This window comes from Indicator indicator, chromosome 1, assembly GCF_027791375.1.
Source record: "Indicator indicator isolate 239-I01 chromosome 1, UM_Iind_1.1, whole genome shotgun sequence".
In the NCBI taxonomy this organism is placed as follows: Eukaryota; Metazoa; Chordata; class Aves; order Piciformes; family Indicatoridae; genus Indicator; species Indicator indicator.
This window is the reverse complement of record NC_072010.1, coordinates 130,600,168-130,614,723: the sequence shown is the minus strand read 5'-3', so window position 1 is coordinate 130,614,723 and position 14,556 is coordinate 130,600,168. Positions and strand designations below refer to the sequence as shown.

Sequence of the window (14,556 nt, the reverse complement as noted above, 5' to 3'; positions counted from 1 at the left end):
TGCATCATTTGGGCAGAGCAAAAGGGCTGGACACAGGGAAAGCATCGAAATGAGGCTCATGAATGGCCACATCCCTCTGGTCTGCATCTCTAAACACTTTGCCTTCAGCATTTTTAACAAGCAGGTGTCACTGGGCAGGACTGAATCAGGCAGGCAGAGCTGGGACTGCTGAGGTCAGCCAGCAGTGCAACACTGCTGCTACTTTGCTTCAACACAGAGCTTCCAACCTGGCTGCTACCTGTCCCCAGAAGCCATGGAGACAGGCAGGGGGACCATGAGGCTGGGCTGCATCCAGAGCAGGGAGAGCAGCAGCACAGGGAGGGGATTCTGCCCCTCTGCTCTGCTCTGCTCACACCCCACCTGCAGCACTGCCTCCAGTTCTGGGGCCCCCAGCACAAGAGGGACCTGGAGCTGCTGGAGAGGCTCCAGAGGAGGCCACAAAGATGATCAGAGGATGGAGAACCTCCCCATGGGGACAGGCTGACAGAGTTGGGGCTGTTCAGCCTGGAGAAGAGAAGGCTCCAGGCAGACCTTAGAGCAACCTTCCAGTACCTGAAGGGGCTACAAGAAAGCTGGGAAGGGACTTTTGCCAGGGGCTGGGAGTGATAGGATGAGAGGGAATGGATGAAGCTTGAGGAGGGCAGATTGAGACTGGAGACAAGGGGGAATGGTTTGAAGCTGAGGCAGAGCAGGGTTAGAGTGGAGCTGAGGAAGAAGTTGTTGAGTGTGAGGGTGGTGAGAGTCTGGCACAGGCTGCCCAGGGAGGCTGTGGCTGCCTCCTGCCTGGAGGTGTTCAAGGCCAGGCTGGATGAGACCTTGAGCAAGCTGTACTGGTGGGAGGTGTCCCTGGGCACGGTGGGGGAGGTTGGAGGAGATGAGCTCTGAGGTCCCTTCCAGCCTGAGCCACTCTAGAGACCCAGCAACACTTGTGGTGACACTGGTGCCAGATTTTCACAGTGTGCTCAACTCTTTGAACTCTCTGGTTCCATTTCCATGAGGGAGAAGTTCTGCTCCCTTAATTGCTGTATCACAGTGAGAGTAGACAAAGCCTAATGAAATCCATGCTGGGATCTTTCATTATCTTGCAGGCAATAAAGCCATCAAAACAAACCCCTCCATTATCTCTCCTATTAGGGGAGCAAACAAGTGATGTGTATCATTGAGATTGTCTCATTGTCCTCCCTGCTCAAAAATGAGAGTGGCATAAGGACCACTGAAGAAAAGTAATCTCTATTCCTCATTTCTTTGTTTGCACAGTAAGAGAGCAGGGCCTGAGATGTAAGAATCAGCTTGAGGGCTCAGCTGCATGAAAATCATCTATTTTCCAGCTCATTGCTTTATGTTAAGTAACATTACAGTGCAAACTGGGGCCTTGTGATATGATTTTATCTGGGGCAGCATAGTGCTTGGAGATTTTTCTTTCATGTCCCATCCCCCCAAAAATGTTACATAGAACCCAAGCCAAGATTTGGGGTTTGAAAGTTGCACTGAACAGAAATGACTGGAGGCAATACACCACAGCAGGCAACCTCTGGGCGGCTCCAAACAGAATAGGTTCTAAAGTGGTTAATAGCAAACACTTTGAGGTTGCTTGGCCAGAGCCTGGCATCTAGGAAGGAACAACCACAGGGAGCAGGATGGGTTGGGGACTGATCTAGGGGAATGGGAGCTGGGGGTGCTGGTGGGCAACAGGGTGACCCTGAGCCAGCAATGTACCCTGGTGGCCAAGAAGGCCAAGGGCATCCTGGGCTGCAGTAGAAGGGCTGTGGGGAGGAGGTCAGAGAGGTTGTCCTGTCCCTCTGCTCTGCCCTGATAAGATCACATCTGGAATCTTGTGTCCAGCTCTGGGCCCCTCAGGTGAAGAAGGAGCTGAGGGAAGTGCTGGAGAGAGTCCATGGCAGAGCCCCCAAGCTGCTGCAGGCAGTGGAAGATCTCCCTGTGAGGCCAGGCTGAGGCAGCTGGGGCTTGGAGCTGGGAGCAGAGGAGCCTGAGGGCTGCCCTCAGTGCTGGGGAGAAAGATGTGCAGGGCAGTGTGGGGAGGACAGAGCCAGGCTCTGCTCAGGGCTGGCCAAGGCCAGCACAAGGGGCACTGGGTGCCAGCTGGAGCAGAGGAGGTGCCAGGGCAAGAGAAGGGAAAACTTTTTCCCTTTTCTTTCATGTCTCATCCCCCTCAAAATGTCACATAAAACACCCTGGCCTCACAGGGAGATATTCCACTGCCTGCAGCAGCCTGGGGGCTCTGGCATGGACTTTCTCAAGCAGTTCCCTGAGGTCCTTCTTTGTCTGAGAGGCCCAGCCCTGGACATGATATTCCTGAGTTGCTGTACTAAGATATTCCACTAAATCCCTTCACAAGGAATGTCACCAGTGGAAGGATGCAGCTGTCTGTACTTCAGGCCATGCTGGGTTTCTAGGCTCTGATCCAAATCCCTGTGAGCATCTAACCAGGAGTGCAAGACGGCAACCAATTTCCTCAACTGAACTGGGATGGTACAAGCAGAACATTTCACATCCAAAGCAGCCATCAAAGTGTAAAGATGAAAGGCAGAGGGCTTGGGCAAGATGAAAGCCAATTTAACAGCCAGGGATCTAGAACAGGTCAGCTGGGTCAGACCATCCTGCAATCCACCAGGAATTTCAAGAGCAAGCAAGCAGAATGCACTGAAGGTGACTGACTTGTGGATGAATAAAGAACAACAGAACTGCTTGTTCTCTCTGTGCTCCATGGAGAGGTAATTCACATTTCAAAAAACCCACCAAAAAACCAGTTTAGAATAGAATCATAGAATTAAAATAGAATCATAGAATTAAAAATAAAACCCTTATGGATGAAAGCAAAGAGAATGAAGCAGAGACTGGAACACAGCATTGCTGGGATTGCTCTTCAGCATGGAGCTCCCTCTGAGGCAACAGAAGTATTTCCTTTGGCTCTGTACCAGCTGTGATGTCAACATCCTCACCTGGTTTGGGAGATTCCCACAGATGTGTACTTCCTACACAGCAGAACCACAGAGTCACAGAATGCTTTGGGTTGTAATATCCCAAAGATTATCTAATTCCAACCACCCTGCCATGGTCAGGGACATCCTTCACTGGAGCAGGTTGCTCACAGCCTTCTCCAGCCTCCCCTTCAACATCTCCAGCCAGGGGGCCTCAGCTCCCTCCCTGGCCAACCTCTTGCAGTGTTGCAGCAGCCTCCTGCTGCACAACTTGTTCCTCACATCCAATCTCAATCTGCTCTGCTCTCATTTCAAACCCTTGTCCCTGCTCCTGTCCCTGCAGCCCTTTGGGAACAGTCCCTCTGCAGCCTTCTTGGAGTCCCTTCAGGTCCTGGCAGGCTGCTCTGAGGTGTGCCTGGAGCCTTCTCTTCTGCAGGCTGAACAGCCCCAGCTCCCTCAGCCTGTCCTCAGAGCAGAGCTGCTCCAGGATAGGCTTTCCTGCAAGAGCCCAAGCAGGATTTTAACAGCTGGGTGTATTTAGTTTCTCTCTTACAAAACACAGACAGGAACTTGCCTTTGGCTGTCACTTCTGGCATGCTGTGGGTGAGAATTTTGTTCAGGGGGATCAGAACTTCCAGGAACAGGAGAGCAAATCAACTTCAGCTTCTGCAAAGTGAAGTCACTTCTCAAAGCCAAGTGAAGAGACATCCAATATTTAATATCATCATCGGAAAGAGCTGAAATACAGCAAGAATCTCTCACTTGTACAGACTGAGCAGCAAAGAAAGTAAAAATTAAATAAAATTAAAAAAACCCACAAAATAAAAAACAAAACAAAATGAAACAAAATGAAACAAACCAAAATGAAACAAAAGAAAATAAACCAAAACAAAACAAAATAAACCAAATGAAAACAAACCAAAATAAAACAAAGCAAACCAAAACAGAATAAACCAAAATAATAAAGCAAAACAAAAAAATAAAACTAAATCAAACAAAATAAAATTAAATAAAACAGAATAGAATAAGACAAAATAAAACAAAATGAAATGAAGAATAAAATAAACCAAAGCAAAATAAAATAATAAAATAAAATCAAACAACATAAAATAAACCAAAACTAAATAGAGTAAGACAAAATAAAAGAAAACGAAACCAAATTAAAACAGAACAAAGCAAAACAAAGTTAAACAAAACCAAGTAAAACAAACCCAAAACAAAATAAACTAAAACAAAATCAACCAAACCAGAATGAAACAAAACAGAATAAATCAAAACAGAATGAGCCAAAACAGAACAAAGCAAAACAGAATAAAAAAAAATAAACAAAACCAAACCAAAATAAACCAGAGCACACCAAAAATAAACCAGAACAAAATAAACCAGAGCAACCCAGAATAAACTATCTTCAGGATGCCTAACAGAGAATCAAAGCTGAAGCAGCTCTCTGCTGCTCATGGCTCAGCCAACTTTCCTCCAGCCTCCTCCAGTCACTCTCAGGAACTCCTGCAATTGATCTTCCAGTTCTAAGGCAAAGTGGAAAGAATCAAATCTGTCTTGCAGTCAAGAAGAGCTGTGAATGATTCAAGCTTCAGCTGAGATCTCTCTGAACTACAGGGCAGGGTCAGTGATGAGGAGGAGCTGAGCTGTACACCCACATTGCCAGTTTGGAAGGCCAACAGCATGGAGACAGAACAGTTCCTGCTGCAGGACTGGCAGCTGTCAGGAGAATGATTGACAACAGCACAGCAGGGAACAGCATGAGGACCACAAGCAGCTCTCTCTTCTACTTCCTTCTCTTAAAGTTGTCCTGTTCCCAACTGCCTGTAACAGAAAAAGAGGGAGGAGGGAAGAAAAATAATGGGGGGGGGGGGGGGGAAATTAATGATTAAAAATAGCTCTTCTGTAATTCAGTTTGTGTCAGGTGCCCTCAGATCCCTTGACTGACTTCAAAGTAGTTGTGTAGCACATACCACAAGGAGATGCATCTCATCTAGGGCAGCCAGCAGAAAGCAGAATGGCAAAGCTGAATGCAGTCCCCTACAGGTGTATGTAGCTCTAACTGATGAGGAGAATCACACAACTGTCAGGGCTGGAAGGGACCTCAAACCTCAGCCAGTTCCAACCCCCCTGCCATGGGCAGGGACACCTCTCACCAGCGCAGGCTGCTCAGGGGCTCCAACCTGAACACCTTTGAACATGGTTAGAACCCCAACCTGAACACCTTTGAACATGGTTAGAACCCCAACCAAGCCACGTTGGCAAAGCCTATGGGGCAAAGCTTTGATTTTATCCAACTTGTTTGCATCTCTGTCACTCTGCAGATTAAACCCAATTATATTTCTCTTGGGGTGCCTTGGTTGCCCCAACTCATCCACTGCAATCTCAGGTGAATATTAATGCAAAACAAAGCGTCAGCTCAAGGTGGTGTACTTGAAGGGATTCCAGCTTGTTGAGTTAACAACAAAAGAGACAGCAGAATTCTTAGAGCTGCATTTGCACTGTATCTTCACAGCTTCATTTTGTAGAGCATCCTATAGCCTAGAATCACGCAACCACTAAGGCTGGAGAAGATCTTGAAGCTGTACCCCAAACACTTCACAGATTTCATATCACAATTAGAGAGTTAAGCAGCAGAAGGAAAATCAGAAACAATGAAGTGCTTCAGGCAAGGAAGGAAACAAGCTCTGGGATGGGTTGTGAAACACAAGGGACAATCAAAAGGCCTCTTTTAAGTCTAGAATAGGTCAATGGCATGAAGCAGCATGAAAGCAATGCAGTTTACCTCAGCATCATCCATTTCTGTGCTCTCCTACCACCACTTCAGCTTCTTCCTGAAGTATGACAATCTTTCTCCAGGGAGCTGTCGTCACTGAGGTCGCTGTAGCTGTCACTGGGGAAAGGCAAGGCACAGTCAAAAGGACCTAGACCAGAGCTGTGAGCTCAAACCCCCCAGCCCAGAGCAAGCCTATGACCCAACACTTCCCTCAAATGCAGCCCACTTCCAGAAGCCTGCTTGCAGCTCCTGCTCAGGGTTGGCATTTTGGCATGCCTTCCTCTGCAGGAATGGGCTGAACTTTGGAGTCTGGGATCACAGAATCATGGAATGCTTTGGGTTGGAAGAGACCTTAAAGATCATCCAGTTCCAACCCCCTGCCATGGGCAGGGACACTCCCACCAGGTTGCCCAGGGAGGCTGTGGATGCCTCCTGCCTGGAGGTGTTCAAGGCCAGGCTGGGTGAGGCCTTGAGCAACCTGGGCTCGTGGGAGGTGACCCTGCCCATGGCAGGGGTTGGAGCTGGATGATGTCTGAGGTCCTTTCCAATTCATGATCCCATGACACCCATGCTGTTGATGTAGGACACAGTAGGCCAGCAAGAAATCCTCCACCTGATGACTTCACCAGCTGGCCAAGAACTGCCCAGCTGCAGTGAGGAAGGATTGCTCCCAGAGTGAGCAAGCATGCCAGATACACACAGACAAACACAGCAGCACCAATGTTGTACTTACTTCCTTCTGAAGGCACCCAAGGGAAGATGGGACAAAAAGTCAGCATTGTCACAACAGGTTTCAATCCCACATCACAGCAAAATAGCAAAACCTCTGCCCAGGAGAGGGGGTGGAAGTGTGCCTGTCGCACCTCATGATAGCCCTGGGTTAAGCCCAAAGTCTTCAGAGAACTTCCTTTAAATGTCCTCTGCTGCCCAGGGGCAGTCACAGCCCAAAATCATCTGCCAGAGCTGTGCCATACTACACAGCATGGTGGGGGACAGCTGCTCAGTCAACAGCACCCAGAGAGCTTCACCTCCTGCAGACAGCTGGGAGCTGATCCCCACCCAGCACCCCTCTGAATGACAGATTTTAGAGGCATTCACCCACACAAGATGCCAGCTGATGGCATCCACCCAGACTGGTGTCAAGTGTTTGACACTGCCCTGCATGACACCCTGATGACCAAATGGGACAAGCATGGACTTGAGGGGTGGCCACAGGCTGGATGAGGAATTGGCTGGATGGCTGTACTCAGAGAGCTGTGGTCAATGGCCAAATGGAGACCACTGACAAGTGTTGTCCCTCAGGGTGACCAGTGCTGTTTGACATCATTGTCAGTGACACAGGCAGTGGTACTGGGGCACCCTCAGCAGCTATGTGGGTGACAACAAGCTGTGTGGTGTGGTTGACACTCTGGAGGGAAGGGATCCATCCAGAGGGACCTGGACAGGCTACAGAGCTGAGCCCAAGCCAACCTCAGGAAGTTCAACAAGGCCAAGTGCAAGGTTCCTGCACCTGGGTCAGGGCAATCCCAAGCACAAACCCAGGCTGGGTGAGGAGTGGCTGGAGAGCAGCCTGGAGAAGAAGGCCTTGGGGGTGTCAGTTGGTGACAAACTCCCCAGGAGCCAGCAATGGTCCCTGGCAGCCCAGAGCCAGCTGTGTGCTGAGCTGCATCCAGAGCAGGGAGAGCAGCAGCACAGGGAGGGGATTCTGCCCTCTGCTCTGCTCTGCTCACACCCCACCTGCAGCACTGCCTCCAGTTCTGGGGCCCCCAGCACAAGAGGGACCTGGAGCTGCTGGAGAGGGTCCAGAGGAGGCCACAGAGATGATCAGAGGATGGAGAACCTCCCCTGTGGGGACAGGGTGGGACAGTTGGGGCTGTTCAGCCTGGAGAAGAGAAGGCTCCAGAGAGACCTTAGAGCAACCTTCCCATACCTGAAGGGAGCTACAAGAAAGCTTGGAAGGGACTTTTGCCAAGGGCTGGGAGTGATAGGATGAGCAGGAATGGACTGAAGCTTGGGGAGGGCAGATTGAGACTGGAGATGAGGAAGAAATTCTTTATAGAGTGAGGCTGATGAGACTCTGGCACAGGTTGCCCAGGGAGGCTGTGGATGTCCCTTCCCTGGAGGTGTTTTAGGCCGGGGTGGATGAGGCCTTGAGCAATCTGGGCTGGTGGGAGGTGTCCCTTCACCACTCTGAGTGTTAAACTGCAGGCAAGTGAGTGAGAAAGTTTACCTGGGAGACAATTTACAGCCACGCTGCAGGTAGGCATTGAGTGTCCCAGTTGCTGCTAGAAGTAGCCCCAGGTAGGGAGGTGAAGGCTTCATAGGTCTTGAGGAAAACTCTGGGTGGAACTGAACTCCCACAAAATATGGGTGATCTGCAAGAGAGGTGTCAAAGGAAGTTACAACATGTAAGAAGAAGATAACAGAACAACTGTTTGGAGAAAGAGTTTGTTGAAGACTTGACAGGAGTGCAGGAGCTCTTCTCAGTGATGTCCAGTGACAGGAAAAGGGCCAAAGAGTGCAAGCAACAGGTTTGGAATGGCTCCAGACAAGGAGACTCCACAACCTCTCTGCGCAGCCTGCTCCAGCCCTCTGCCACCCTCACAGCCAAAAAGCTTTCCCTTCTCTTGTCCTGGCACCTCCTCTGCTCCAGCTGGCACCCAGTGCCCCTTGTGCTGGCCTTGGCCAGCCCTGAGCAGAGCCTGGCTCTGTCCTCCCCACACTGCCCTGCACATCTTTCTCCCCAGCACTGAGGGCAGCCCTCAGGCTCCTCTGCTCCCAGCTCCAAGCCCCAGCTCCCTCAGCCTGGCCTCACAAGGAGATCTTCCACTGCCTGCAGCAGCTTGGGGGCTCTGCCATGGACTCTCTCCAGCACTTCCCTCAGCTCCTTCTTCACCTGAGGGGCCCAGAGCTGGACACAAGATTCCAGATGTGATCTTATCAGGGCAGAGCAGAGGGACAGGACAACCTCTCTGACCTCCTCCCCACAGCCCTTCTACTGCAGCCCAGGATGCCCTTGGCCTTCTTGGCCACCAGGGCTCATGGCCTTCCTGTTGCACAGTGCCACTGAGCTAACATGCTGAGGTCTGGGGACAGGAACATGTCTGTCCCTCACACACACCCAGCCCTTGGAAGCCTTCAGACTTCTCCTAACATCCTCTGATCCTCAGCTATCATAGTACACAGGTGGAGTCACCTGAAGGGACCTACAGGCAGGCTGGGGAGGGACTGTTCAGAAGGGGCTGTGGGGACAGGACAAGGGGCAAGGGTTTGAATCTGGAGCAGGGCAGATTCAGGTTGGACACCAGGAGGAAGTTCTGCACTGTGAGAGTGGTGAGAGACTGGCACAGGCTGCCCTGGGAGTTGGTTGAGGCTCCATCCCTGGAGACATTCAGGCTCATGCTGGATGTGTCCCTGTGCAGCCTGCTCTAGCTGGAGGTGTCCCTGCTGCCTGCAGGAGGTTGGACAAGTTGAAGGGTCCCCTGCAACCCACTGCACTCTGTGACTCTGTGAGTCAGGAGTGTCCCCCAGCACGACCTTGGCTGTTCTGACAGCTCAGCACTCTGCCTCTTTGCTCTCTAACAGCCTGCATTTCCCAGGGCTTTAGCAGAAGCAGGAAGAGCTCCAGACAAGTCAGACACTCACCCTCCAGTTCAATCATCTCCATTCTGTTCCCTTCTGTATCATGGCCAACAAACTTCAAACCTTTCTCTTCAAAGCACTGAGTCAGTTCTGGGTTCACCTGAAACATTCAAAACAATAATAATTGTAGTTCCCCTTATTTGTGGCTTCCACAGGCAACAGTGATGAATTGCAATGGTTTTGGCAGGAGTGCAGGAATGAGAGAGAAGAGTTGGGAATTTTGCTTTCTTTTCCCAGCTCTCTGGTGTAAGCCTGTGACAGCAGCCATGCTCACTGACCAGAGGAGGCAGGGATCTTAGAACTTCCTACACAGCATTCAAAAGGTTCCAGACAGGGTCCCTCCTGCTTGCTGCCTTTCTGACCCTGAGCAACTTGCATTCCTGATCCTTCAAAGGGCTCACTGCAGTAAGCACCAAGCCTGAGCCGCTCTTTGAACCCTGCAGCTCAGTGCTTATGACACAAGCTGTGGTGCAGCCTCTGCTCCAGACTGGGCAGCTCTGCCCTGAGCTGGTTTGTTTCCTGGTGCTGTTCTCACTACTCTGTTAATGTTCCAAACCCTGAGCACCTTGACTGCCATTCCATTGTGCTCTCAGCTCTCTATGAGAGCTCTCAGCTCTCATAGAATCACAAAATGGCTCAACTAGACTCAGCTGCTCAAGGTCTCATCCAGCCTGGCCTTCAACACCCCCAGGCAGGAGGCAGCCACAGCCTCCCTGGGCAGCCTGTGCCAGACTCTCACCACCCTCACACTTAACAACTTCTTCCTCAGCTCCACTCTAACCTTGCTCTGCCTCAGCTTCAAACCATTCCCCCTTGGCATGGCTCCAGACCCCCTCAGCAAAAGTCCCTCTGCAGCCTTCCTGCAGGATCCCTTCAGGTCCTGGCAGGCAGCTCTGAGGTACCCCTGGAGCCTTCTCTTCTGCAGGCTGCACACCCCCAGCTCCCTCAGCCTGTGCTCACAGCAGAGCTGCTCCAGCCCTTGCATCACCCTTGTGACTCTCTGAATCATCTAAAGCATGCACACAGCTCATGGCTTAGGTCCCTGTGGAGACATGTCTGGAGTCAGGTCCCTTCTGAAATGTCTCAGAGAGGAAAACAAAGGTCAACAATGAAGTGGTTAAGCATTGGAACAGACTGTCAAAAGAGACTGAAAACTAGATGGCACAAAATCCTCAGCAGTCTGATCCAGCTTTGAAGCAGACTGCAAAGAGGGAGCTGAGAGAGCCCAGAGAGGTTGTAGAGCCTCCTCCTCTGGAGCCATTCAAAACCCTCCTGGATGTGTTCCTGTGGGACCTGCCCTGGCTGTAAGAAGACTTAGAGAGGTCCCTTTGGATCTAAGTTATCCTATCTGACCTTTACTCAATTCTGAGTTGTGTTTGGGTAAGAATTCCCCCCTGGCTTGGAGGAAAATCATTGCTAGTGAGGGAAACACTTCCAAGCAGAGAGCCCAGCAGCAGTGCTTACCTCATACCGATGCCTGTGTCGCTCCTCTACAAACATTGCATCCCCATAAAGCTTCCCTGAAGAGACAACAGGAGAAGACATCAGTGCTGATGTGTGACTCTAATCCTTGCTACAGCTATTCCTTCTCATTGAAAGCCCCCAAAACAATTCACTTCTCAAGCACAACAGGACACAAAGCCATCTCCCTCCAGCTTCCTCTTGTTCTGAGTGACTCACAGAGTGTGAGGGGCTGGAAGGGACCTCCAGAGAGCAGCCAGTCCAAGCCCCCTGCCAGAGCAGCAGCACCCAGGGCAGCTCACACAGGAACACAGCCAGGGGACTTTGCAATGGCTGCAGACAAGGAGACTCCACAACCTCTCTGGGCAGCCTGCTCCAGCCCTCTGCCACCCTCACAGCCAAAAACCTTTCCCTTCTCCTGCCCTGGCACCTCCTCTGCTCCAGCTGGCACCTGGTGCCCCTTGTCCTGTCATTAGACATCACTGAGAAAAACACTCCAGTTACATTCACAGCATCAGTTAGTGGCCATGGCAGTTGGGTTATGATTGGACTTGATGACCTTAAAGTTCTTTTCCAGCCTCAGTGGTTCCCTTTTGCTTTGCCAGGTTCCAGAGTTCCTACCCAAAGTGCAAGGCATGAGAGCAGAAATGTAACTTACTTAACACAGAATTCTGTGTCTTGAACACAGTCCTCCTCCTCCCCAGTCTCATTGTGCCACCCATATCTCCAGGGTTGTGTTCTGGCATATCAATAACCTGCAGGGAAAGAAATGTTGAAGTGTTGTTTCATGCAACAAAAGGGAAAAAAACCCCAAAGATAATAAAAATGCAGCAATGGTTGCATAGCTTTAGAATTGGGAACAGTTTATTTTCCTTCCTAGCACTCCCAATCAACACTTCTCTTTGGTTCTCCTGCAGTATTGGGCCTGTGCTAAGGCTGATGATGTGAACTAAGCTGCTAAGAGCAACAAAAGCAATTTGTTCATTCCTTAATTTAATTTTTAGGGTGGGAAAAAAAAAACAACCAAACATAACCTAAAAAAAATCTGAAGAGACACCAAAATGTTAGGTACAGAAGAATTCTGCCAACAGCCATTCCCAGTGCCAGCAGAGCACACAGACCTTACAACACGGAGAAATCAGAATCAAAGAATCACAGACCTGAGGTGGGAAGGGACTTTTGAGATCATTAAGTCCAAATGCTTGCCCAGCTTCCTCTTGTTCTCAGTGACTCTGAGAGGCCCAGACTGTTAGGAGTTGGAAGGGACCTCCAGACTGTATCCAGTTCACCCCCCCTGCCAGAGCAGCAGCACCCAGGGCAGCTCACACAGGAACACAGCCAGGGGGCTTTGCAATGGCTCCAGACAAGGAGACTCCACAACCTCTCTGGGCAACCTGTGCCAGAGTCTCACCAGCCTCACTCTAAAAAATTTCTTCCTCATCTCCAGTCTCAATCTGTCCTCCTCAAGCTTCAATCCATTCCCTCTCATCCTATCACTCCCAGCCCTTGGCAAAATTCCCTTCCCAGCTCTGCTTGTAGCTCCCTTCAGATACTGGAAGGTTGCTCTAAGGTCTCCCTGGAGCCTTCTCTTCTCCAGGCTCAACAGCCCCAACTCTCCCACCCTGTCCCCACAGGGGAGGTTCTCCATCCTCTGATCATGTCTGTAGTCTCCTCTGGACCCTCTCCAGCAGCTCCATGTCCCTCTGGTGCTGGGGGCCCCAGAGATGAAGGCAGTGCTGCAGGTGGGATCTGAGCAGAGCAGAGGAGGACAAAGAAAGGCACAAATATTCACAGAAGCAGCTACTCTGGAATTGGGTTTTTATTAACCTCCATTTGCCCTCTGGGAGTAATGAAAACCATTCCTGATGATCACCCCCATGAAGTGAAGCTGTTCAGTTTAGAAGGGCAGGGGGAATGTGCTTAGCCTTTGGCCTCCTGCCAGTGGAGGTCAGCTCTGCAATTATCCCTGTGGAACCTTCTCCCTTCTGAATGTTATTTACCAGCTCTGTGCTCATTATGAAAGGTCACAAGCAGAAGCTGGGATCAGAGCAGTGGGACATTACCAATCCCCTCATTACAGCTCAGATTAGGAAGGTGAGGACCAGGCAGCACATGCAGCTGACAGAAAAATGCTAAAAGAAACCAAACCCACAAACAACAACAGACTGGAAAATTATTCAGTGGATCCTCATTACTTCAGACCCTTGGCACTGCCTGCTTTGACTTCATTTCCTTCCATTTACTTCAACTTCTTTTGTTTTTTTTCTGAAGCCAGGGGTACTAAAAAAACCCACAGGACATCAGAAGGGGTTGGAATGCACACAGCAGCATCAAACACTGAGCCTCTGAAATCACAGTGTGAGAGGTTGGAAGGGACCTCCAGAGAGCATCCATCCAAGCCCCTGCCAGAGCAGCAGCACCCAGGGCAGCTCACACAGGAACACAGCCAGGGGGCTTTGCAATGGCTCCAGACAAGGAGACTCCACAACCTCTCTGGGCAGCCTGCTCCAGCCCTCTGCCACCCTCACAGCCAAAAAGCTTTCCCTTCTCTTGCCCTGGCACCTCCTCTGCTCCAGCTGGCACCCAGTGCCCCTTGTGCTGTCCTTGGCCAGCCCTGAGAAAATTACTCTAGTTACATACTATAAAACCACTTTTGATTTATAATCTAATATTTTTTAACTATTTCCTTTCTTCATTCCTTTATGTCTGTGCATAAAGCCTGTGCTCTCCTTTGGGGACAGGGTGGGAGAGTTGGAGCTGTTCAGCCTGGAGAAGAGAAGGCTCCAGGGAGACTTTAGAGCAACCTTCCAGTACCTGAAGGGAGCTACAAGAAAGCTGGGAAGGATTTTTTACAAGGGTTTGTGGTGATAGGATGAGAGGGAATGGATTGAAGCTTGAGGAGGGCAGATGGAGACTGGAGATGAGGAAGAAATTCTTTCCAGTGAGGCTGGTGAGACTCTGGCACAGGTTGCCCAGGGAGGCTGTGGATGCCTCCTGCCTGGAGGTGTTCAAGGCCAGGCTGGATGAGACCTTGAGCAAGCTGGGCTGGTGGGAGGTGTCCCTGCCCATGGCAGGGTTTGGAACTGGATAATCTTTGAGGTCCCTTCCAGCCTAAACCATTCCATACATCTCTGACTCTCTGCTCTCCATCTTTCCCAGGATTTTTAGGTCTGTGATGGTAAGAAAAGAGTTAAGGCTTCAAACATGAACCTTTGTCTTCAGGAAAGGAAAGGAGCTACTTCTGAAGCAACAGTTCAGAGCTATTCTGACTCTTTATTGATCTGTTCTGTGGCTCTGCTCAACTCCAGCATCTACCACAGCACAACCCTCAGTGCTCATAGCCTGCATGAGCTTCTCTACAGCCAAGCCAAGGCAAGCAGCTTTCCAAAGCCAAGTGATATGGCTGCCCTACACCCCCAGGACAGCAAAAAGCATCAGAACAGGACCTCACAAGATGAAAAACTTGCTCTGTTTCACAGAATTCATTTGATCAAAGACAAACCCTGGAGTGGTGGAACAAAGGTGCCACTGAATGGATTCTTGCAAGAGCTCCTGCTCCCTGCCACAGTACAAACCAGCTCTTACTGTGTTCTAGTTCTTTGCACAGCACAGAACCAGAGGCACCATGAGCAAAGGGAAAGCATCAGTGGGGAGGATGCAGGAAGAGATGAGAGATTAATTAGATGTATCTCTCTCAGAGCTCTGCAAAATGCCAGCACTGCAGGGATTTGAAACACC

At 50.3% G+C, this 14,556-nt stretch overlaps 1 protein-coding gene across 1 annotated transcript in view; it reads right to left on the bottom strand.

The window, feature by feature from the left end:
• Positions 1–5,762: 5,762 nt before the first annotated feature.
• Positions 5,763–14,556, bottom strand: part of CTPS2 (CTP synthase 2) — a 41,597-nt gene continuing 32,803 nt past the window's right edge. Inside the window, exons 13-18 of the mRNA XM_054397233.1 lie at positions 11,477–11,573; positions 10,822–10,877; positions 9,361–9,457; positions 7,946–8,090; positions 6,449–6,454; positions 5,763–5,832 (exon numbers count right to left, since the gene is read on the bottom strand). Of these exons, the coding sequence (XP_054253208.1) occupies positions 5,763–5,832; positions 6,449–6,454; positions 7,946–8,090; positions 9,361–9,457; positions 10,822–10,877; positions 11,477–11,573 (471 nt within the window). The remainder of the gene's footprint in view (positions 5,833–6,448; positions 6,455–7,945; positions 8,091–9,360; positions 9,458–10,821; positions 10,878–11,476; positions 11,574–14,556) is intronic.